This window comes from Macrobrachium nipponense, chromosome 40 (assembly GCF_015104395.2).
Source record: "Macrobrachium nipponense isolate FS-2020 chromosome 40, ASM1510439v2, whole genome shotgun sequence".
Lineage (NCBI taxonomy): Eukaryota > Metazoa > Arthropoda > Malacostraca > Decapoda > Palaemonidae > Macrobrachium > Macrobrachium nipponense.
Genome location: NC_061101.1, coordinates 9,863,118 through 9,873,117, shown reverse-complemented (window position 1 = coordinate 9,873,117; position 10,000 = coordinate 9,863,118). Strand labels below are relative to the sequence as shown.

The 10,000-nt window shown below is 34.5% G+C and overlaps 1 protein-coding gene across 1 annotated transcript; it reads left to right on the top strand.

Annotated features, from left to right (window-relative positions):
- The first annotated feature begins 2,474 nt into the window (after positions 1-2,474).
- Positions 2,475-3,779, top strand: LOC135211827 (trichohyalin-like). Its single transcript, XM_064245037.1, has one exon. The coding sequence runs from the start codon at positions 2,475-2,477 to the stop codon at positions 3,777-3,779; it is 1,305 nt and encodes a 434-aa protein (XP_064101107.1).
- Positions 3,780-10,000: the final 6,221 nt, after the last annotated feature.

The following is a 10,000-nucleotide window of genomic DNA, read 5'->3' as shown; positions in this document are numbered from 1 at the left end:
TGTGAATTATAGTTTTAAAAACGTCCATTTTGATAAAAAGTCATTTTGTTGAACATTCCCAACGCTACCTTTGCATGTAATAAAGAAAAAACTGAATTGTAAATATAGTATACTGACTGTATCTTACAGGCCTACACTACCCTACAGGTCATAATGACTTGACAAAATACAAGTACGAGTCTAAACACAAATAGCAAACCGCTAGACCTATATGTCTATACTTGACTACATACGCTTTTGTAAAAAGTATCAACATATATCGTATAATATGTGGCACATAGAAGGTAAATAATATTATGAATGGAAAATGAAATTGCCATTACATTCATGCAACAATAATATTTGGAAATTACGAAAATAATGTTCGGAATATCTGCGACATTAATGACATCCAAAGTGTCTACTGCTATCAAGGTGGCCGACTTGACTGACGCACAATTATGGTTATATAAGATTAATTCACCTTTCTTTACCTGACAGATGTCACTCCACATCTCTAGGGGAAGATGTCCCGTACCAATCCCAGCAATTGCAAGTTCTCAACGCACTAGCACTATAAAATAATAAACGAAAAACATCGCCAGCTCTTCGTACTTAACCACCTCGAGTCACCGGCGCTCCGCCACTGAGCGCCTCAGTGGCGTGGTTGGTATGGTGCTTGCTTCCTACATCAGTGGTCGTGGGTTCGATTCTCGGCCATTCCATTGAGGAGTGAGAGATGCGTATTTCTGGTGATAGAAGTTCACTCTCGACGTGGTTCGGAAGTCACGTAAAGCCGTTGGTCCCGTTGCTGAATAACCACTGGTTCCATGCAACGTAAAAACACGATACAAACAAAACAAACAAAAACACCATACAAGCAAGCTCTCTGCCACTGCGGGCAGCGCCGTCCTGGTGGCGACTAGACGAACTAATTAGCACCCGTCCGATTTAAGCCGTTATCAATTTGAATTTGTCTTGTACCTGTGTAAAATCTATTGCCGAAAGGTCTTACAGTCTAGATTAAACATTTTGGTAAGGAGGAAATGCCCCTAAAAAGTTAGTTATTCGATTGTTTCTTCACACGTGAGTCAGATGAACTAATTAGTACTCGTCTGTTGGAGAGGTCTAAACATCTTGCCACAAACTCTCCGATTTAATAACCATATTCAATTTGAACTTGCTTTGTACCTGTAACATCTATTGCTGAAAGGTCTTAAAGTCTAGATTAAACATTTTGGCAATAAGGAAATGCCCTTAAAATGTTAATTATTCGATTATTTCTTGACCCGTGAGTCAGACGAACTATACTCTGTTTTTTCCATCTGACCATCCTCCTGTGGTGTTTGCGCATGGTAACACTGCGTCCCAGGCTTTAAATAATATCCTATTTCGAATATTAACGGTGTAACTCGCATACAGTAAATTATTAAAACACTTTTCTGTTGCAAATGTACACCAAGATATCCTTTTATTTAACTAAAACTTACACAGCGTAACTATTTAAAGCCCGGGACACAGTGTTACCATGCGCGAAAATGTAATGATAATCTTTTTTTTTGTGCTGATATCGAACTCTGACCTATTTTTCCAGTATTTCGATTTTTCCCCATAAGGCTTCAACAGTTTACCATACTTATTCACTTGCTACGTAGTACGAAAAATACCTACAAATTTTAAGAGGTCATTTGCATATTTCAGTACATTTAATACCTGCAATGATTAGATACCTTTACTTTACTTTATAAGATATAAAACGTATATACGACAGGTGTCCTAAAAGTGAATATTTATTGAAATTCATATATGTGTGTATGTATATATATATATATATATATATATATATATATATATATATATATATATATACGTGTGTGTGTGTGTGTGGATGTATATATATATATATATATATATATATATACTATATATATATATATATATATATTATATATATATACATACATACATACATACATACATACATACATACATACATGTGTGTATACATACGTAAACATGCACACACATATATATAATATACATTTCAACAAATATTCACTTTCGGGACACCTACTGTATAAGTTTTACACCTTATAAGTAATGCAGGCGTAAGGAAATATAGTGAAATATGGAAATAACCTCTTAAAACGGGGTATTTTTCTCACTACTTAACAAGTGAATAATCATTGTGCACCCATACATACATACATACATTTATGTGTGGGTGTATGTGTGTGTATTTATGTGTGGGTGTATGTGTGTGTATTCATATACTGTGTGTTTAGTTGCGTCTTAACCCGTTTTCTATCAAGACACTGATGACATCTTTGAATTAATCCCAAAATTCCCATTTTTTTTTTTTAGATCGACAAAGTAGTCTTCGCCTTTTTATTCGAAATTTGTCTTAAAACTAAAGAATTCGTCCAAATAAAATCCAGGAAGGAGAGAGTATATAACAACGACAACCGCCTCCGAAGACATTATCCTTATCAGCCATGGATGGATTCAACTTGAAAAAGATGTGGCCCTGCCTGCCCATCGCCTTAGGCATTCTGGGAGTCTTCTGGTTCCAAGCGTTCTGGAACTTCAACCACGACGCCGCCGCTCATCCTGGAAACCTTGCTGGAACGACCCCTCCCGCTGAAGCAGCCGCAGCCGCCCCGGAAGGCTTAGAGCAGCCCATTTTAGCCGCGGAGTTCTGGTACAACGTTGGAATGGCGACTCTATTCTTCCTGCTGGCCCAGCTCCCGGAAGTTCCCTCCCGCGGGTCGCTGGAAAGGATGGCGAGGGAGAGGAAACAGGAGCTGAGAGCGCTGATCGACTCCCTAACGCTGGAGAGAGAAGAGGGCGTCCAACAAAGTTGCGCGATTATCGACCTCCGGACGCATTTTCGAAAGATTGAGGAGTCGTATGAGAAGTGGTGGGTTGACAGACGACGACGAGAGGAAGAAGAAGAAGACAAAGAAGAAGAAGACGAAGAAGAGAGTGACGAAGAAGAAGAAGAGAGTGACGAGGACTCTCGCTGCAAGCACGAGAAAGACCGACAGGCCCTGCTGGATAGGATCCGTCAGCTCGAGGACGACAACGAAAGCTTGAAGGGGGCCGCGAGGGGTAAGGACTTCGCCACGGACCAGCTGGAGGAACAGCTCCTCAAGATGAAGGAGGACCACAAAGCCCTGGCGAGCAGGGTGGCCGAACTGACCGAGACGAACGACTCTCTGAAAGCGAGGGTCATGAGCCTGAACGTGCAGCTGAAGAAGACCGTCTGCCAGCTGGAACAGCAGGAGGACCTCGCCTACCAGCTGCAGCAGGACAAGGACCTCTTGGCTCAAGAGAATAAGGAGCTGGAGGAGTGGAACAGACAGCAGAACGACGCCATCAAACGGTACAAGTCGAAGCAGGGAGAGCTGAAGTCGCAAATCAACGACCTCGAGGAGAGAGTCGCCGAGCTGAAAAGGGAGCTCGCACTCCTTAAGTGCTACCTCAAAGAGAAAGAGCACATGGTCAACGTACGCGAGAAACAGTATCGGGAGATGGAGCGCGAACTCGGCGAGATGATCAAGAAGGATCTGCTCCTGGCGGATGAAAAAGATCGCCTGGAATTGGAGGAGGACGAGCTGAAATTCCAGGTCGAACGCCTGCGTCTGCAGTTAGGGAGAGTGACGGCGGACAGGGACCACCTGGAAAGGCGGGTGAAGACGCTGGAACGCCAGCTGGGAGTCATCTGCAGATGGCGGGATGAGGTCGGAGCTGGACTAGAGAAGACCGAGAAGAAGATCGGGAGAGGAGTCTGTTTTTAATTTGAAAATATTTATGTTTGACTTAAATTTAGACAATGGAAGGTTTCCCGTTTACTTCTATATTCTGGATTTAACTTAAAGTTTACTGTTGTTCTGTTTTCATTTTATTTTGTAAACATCTCAGGGAAAATAAACTTTTAATATTATAACACTTATGTTTTGTTTCATTGTCAACGATGGCACTTTTTATTGAGGTTTGACGACCAAAAGCGCTTTCTATGCAAAGAATCAATTTCATTATATTTTACCCTGTATCTACACATATATCTATTTCATCTCTCTCTCTCTCTCTCTCTCTCCTCTCTCTCTCTCTCTCTCTCTCTCTCTCTTATTGCAATAGTTTAGATAGGACACCAACTAAATATTATGGTTGAGATTGATCGGTCGACTGTGTCTACCAAAACTTTGTACTGACTTGGTTAAAGTAATGGAAAGTAAACAATGTCGTGAAATACCATATTATTTATGCATAAATTGTTGCTGAATATAGTATACTTTATATATATATATATATATATATATATAATATATGATATATATATATATATATATATATATATATATATATATATATTATAGATATATATATATATATATATATATATATATATATATGTGTTGTGTGTGTGTGTGTGTGTGCGTGTGTGTGTGTGTGTGTGTATTTTTATATTTATGTATACATATATACATATATATATATATATATATATATATATATATATATATATATATATATATATAGTATATATGTATATGTTACGGCCCTTTTGCAAAATTGGTCATTTTACAAAATTGCCGGCCATTATGCAAAAGGACCAAATTCGTGGTCATTTTGCAAAATGACCTAAATTTCTCAACATTTTGCAAAACGACCAAGATTTTGGTCAGTTTACAAAATAAACAGTATTATTGTTGGTCCGTTTACAAAATGTCCATACAGCAAGCAGCCAGATGGAAAAAAAGCTTGTCATTCACTTCTGCAAATCATCTCTTATAATACTGGTTCATTTACTGGTTCATTTACTCGTTTCCCACTACGGGTAATAGTTATGGGGGCTGACTGGTGACACTTTTGTCAGTAAGGCACTGCTGAAAGCCAGGAGAAGACGACCAACGTAGTACTTTTGTGCATTCAACTAGTTACTTGCTAAAACTTTATACGTTTTGATGTATTGGAAAATTGTATTTTCTGGAAATGAATAAGATTAGTTATGTTCACTACGTTTTATCATTCCCTCGCTTTTTTTCCATCTGGCTGCTTGCTGTATGGACATTTTGTAAACTGACCAAAATCTTGGTCGTTTTGCAAAATGTTGAGAAATTTAGGTCCTTTTGCAAAATGACCATGAATTTGGTCCTTTTGCATAATGACCAATTTTGCAAAATGGCCGTAACATATATATATACATAACACACACACACACACACACACACACACACATATATATTTATTATATATATAATATTATATATATATATATATATATATATATATATAATATATATATAACATATAAATTATATATATATATATATATATATATATATATATATATATATATTAAGAGATCGGGAATAAACAGTATGTATGAATCAATATGTATGAATAGAATGCATGAATTAATGAGTGTGTGAACAGTAGCATGTTTGAACCAGTTTGCATGAATAGTATATATAAATCAATGTGCATTAATAGCATGTATAAATCAATATTTATGAATCAATTAATGATAATCAATATGTATCAATCAAATGTATGAACAACATGTATGAACTGATTTTGAATATAATGTTTGAACTAATATGTATGAATAATATGTATGAATCAACACTTATTATGGGTTCGTACGAATTAATATGTATGAACTGAGTTTCTATATTTGCAATGAGTGCTAAGTTTAAGTCACTTTATCATTCGTAGCTTGCAATATATTTATAGGAAAGAGGTCTGATTCAGACAGAAGATATCAGTTTTATTCGGCCTGAATTTGGTTTAAAAAATTATTTAAACTAAATTCCAGACCTAGTGAAGAAATGTTTTGCTGTAATATTTAGTCAAATTGAAGTCTGATTCTTTTCATATGGTTTTATGCAAAAAATTCTAGATTTTTTTTTTTTTAATTTAGACTTTTTGAAGAATGTTTACACAGATTCAGCCAAAATAAACTCTAATCCATTTCATAATGTTTTATAAAAATTAATAAATGGGAAAATTTGATAACTCAGGCACAAAATAACTATACCAACCGTTTATGTCAAAGTGGAGTTTATTGTTGTTTATTGAATATTAATTGATTTTTTGTGGCAAAATCCGTCACATTAATCTTATAATTTTTCCCAACTTACTGACCTTTTGACCTTCGGCCAAGTGCCAAAAGTCTCCGGCCCTGAGAGAGACACACACAAACAACACCATGACGTCATTCGGTAACATGAAGCGTTTTTATTCTTTTTTTAATTCGTAAAAAAAAAAAAAAAAAAAATTCAACCATTATCGAAAAAAGTGTCACGTTTTGAAATACATACGCCACTCCAGATTAACTTTCAAGTCCTTTTGACATTAACGCCTGTCAGTCACATCTACGGATTGCTCTCATTGATTCATGTCTGCGGACGGTAGATTTTCTAAATAGTGAATGAGGAAGGCTTTGTCGTCAGTACTGTGACACTGAAAATGTTGTAGAGGAATTTTATATATATATATATATATATATATATATATATATATATATATATATATATATATATTCATGTATATATTATATATATAGATGTATAATATATATATATATATATATTATATATCTATATATATAATATATATCTATTATATATACATCTATATATATATAAATATTATATATATATATATATATATATATTATATAATATATATAATAATACACACTATACACACACATATATATGTATATTATGTTATATATATATATATTAATAATATATGTGTGTGTGTCTGAGTGTGTGTGTGTGTGTACTATATATACACACACATGTATACATACACACGCATCCACACCAGCAACCATCTCAACCAAACGTAAATTCAATCGCCAAATAATATTACGTTGTGTTTAAGACGCACAACTATAGAAAAAAAAATAAACTATTCACCGTCTGACTATTTAATGGCTATCGACGCCTAAGTAGGGGAGCAAAGAAGAAGAAGAAGAAGAAGAAGAAGAAGACGAAGAAGAAGAAGAAAAGAAGAAGAACAAGAAGGGGGGAGGGGAGAGAAGAGGTTTTCTTTTTCGCTGAGGGACCAAGAGGTATCTCATTCTGGCGCCACTTCTCGCCTGAGGAGGGAAGGAGAGCGTCCTTGGAGCTCTGAAGACTGGAGAAGGTTGGTTTGCAAGATTGGCTTGCTCTCTCTCTCTCTCTCGTCTCTCTCTTCTCCTTCTCTAACTTTGCATTCTATATATATATATATATATATATATATATATATATATATATATATATATATATATATATATATATGTGTGTGTGTGTGTGTGTGTGTGTGTGGTGTGTGTGTGCTGTGTGTGTGTGTGTGTCGTCTTCGTTCCTTAGCAAAATTTTGACAAACTTTCTCCTGCAGTTTTTTTCTTTTTGTAACAGAGGTAAATTCTTTTTGAGTTTAATTAAAAAGTCAGGGAAAAGTCTGCTGATGCTGGTTGGTCAGTGACGTAATCAGCCAGTCATATTTTAACTTCAGTGATATCAGCTCTCCATATTCACAGTCAGCTTGATAACGAAAAAAAGTAAGACTATAATTCTGTGTAACATTCTCGAATGGAATTATTTTTAATAATCTTTTTCAGATTGTAGACTGAAAGCTTTCTAGTCTGACTTTCTGCTCATTTCTGATCGAAGAAGAAATTGAGAAAAGATTTTATCTTGACAGGAACCTGTTCACTGCTGTCGAAAATATGAAGTTATTTTTCAAGTTCTGTTCACGTAAGTATTCTAAGAAGAATATATATATATATATATATATATATATATATATATATATAATATATATATATATAATATATATATAAAGACTTAAAAAATGAATAACTTTTAGTCTATGATAGACTGATAATTTAAGTTATGATTGTTAATTTTAAATGGGTGAATATGTGTAATATTTGCATGTTTTTAATGCTATTTCAAACTTTAGTTTCTATATCAAAATATACAGTAATTATAATTTTTTTTTTAATTCATTGCTTGTTCCATCAGTTTTTTTTTTTTTTTTTAATTTGTCTCAACATATAAATGGATCTATAACTGTACATGTAAATTACTGTTATAGATTCAAACATATGTTGTGATAAATTTTAAAAATATTGGAACAAACAATGATGTGAAATTTAAAAAAAATATATATATATCTTATTACTTTATGCTTTGATATATAAACCAACAGAGTTTTATTTCAAATAAGTTAATCACATCCAGTAGATACTTCTCTAAGTACAATACCATAGGCCTACCAAACTGCAACCACCAATAACATCATTATAATCTACAACCAACAGCTTTGCTCATCGTGAGCCTATGTATAGGCCTATCGGCATCTTTGGCAAGTCACATCTACGCTGGACATGCCTTGGACGAAAGGTACCTTGAATCTTTCAATTTCTGTTTACTCTAAAAGAATCTCTCTTGGATAGTGACTCCCAACGGTTTTAAGCCGTTATGTATCCACCTTTGCAAAGGCGTCTTTAGTACTACTCCGTTGGGGATGACCATAAAAGCATAAACAAAAGGCTGTTAATATCATATAAAGACAATGAACCCCCGAAGAAATAATAGTCCTATCCAGGGAAGATCCTATTAATCAGTTGATAACGTTGATACCGACACTTCTTATGATAATACGTTGTTGGCATCATAGATTCCAAGTGAAAAAAGTGCCTGAGTTTCATTATCTGGTCTGTTTCAGCAACCTACTGACAAGCGACGTCCAGGATCTCCTGACGTCTCTGTCGGAGACGAGAGCTGCGAATCTGCAGCTCCTCTACGACACGACGTATGAAGGTAAAAGCTCATCTTGGCTAACAAAGCTCTACTAAATATTCAGTTAACAAATTTGTTACCATATGACCCACGTAACTCATTTTAACATTGCCTGAACACTGTCATTCTCGTTGGATGACCTCAACAGTTTCATTTCTTGACAGTGCTATAGTACCATAAGCCTCAGATCACTCATTTTGATATATATATATATATATATATATATATATATATATATATATATATATATATATATATATTAATACTGAAACTCTCTGTCTGTCTACAGTATTTATTACTGTAGAAAAATCTTGACAGTGCTAGTACCATAAGGCTCAGATCACTCATTTTGATGTGTGTGTGTGTATATATATATATATATATATATATATATATATATATATATATATATATATATATATATATATATATTAATACTGACACTCTCTGGCTGTCCACAGTATTTGAAGTTCATTATACGGCAGAAAAGTCTTGACAGCGCTAGTAGCATAAGATTGAGGTCACTAATTTTGATATTTTTTTTTAAATATTGACTCTCTCTTTGCCTGTCTTCAGTATTGTAAGTTCATTATGCTGTAGGAAAGTGCTCCAAATTTATGGCTTCCTTTCCTTAAATGCAGTTAATTTGATTTAAACCATTTTCAAGAGTTACGTGACAATATCTCCTGAGAACTTTTTTTTCTTACTCAAAGCATCAACTATATATTATTTTACGATATGTTACCACGACGTCATATTACTTAATACCAGAGGGTGTTCTGTTCCATATACAAGACTGAGAGAGCCTTTCTTAAAGATTTGTAGATGCTGGTGATAATAGTATAAGTGAGGGTAAAATGATATTTGAAGGCACCATTATTATTATTATTATTATTATTATTATTATTATTATTATTATTATTATTATTATTAGGTATATATATATAATGTTCTAAAGGGTCCACAATAATACAAAGTGTAAAAAGTCCGTGTATAATTTTGAAGACTTTACAGAAAGCTTTCGAACCCTTCCCTGGGTTCATCTTCAGTCCAAATAAACAATAAGTTACAACAAGTACAGAGGTAAATTTAAAATTTAAAAAACAAGAGTCATTGAAGATCGTTGACAACGGTCGTTAGCTCGTTAATGGGCCAGGTGATGAAGAAAGAGGGTAGTTAATAACAACTAGGTGATATCCTCTCCCCTATCAATC

Bases quoted from the DNA above. Each gene is read 5' to 3' on its own strand.
- LOC135211827 (XM_064245037.1), top strand. From the start codon at position 2,475: ATGGATGGATTCAACTTGAAAAAGATGTGGCCCTGCCTGCCCATCGCC.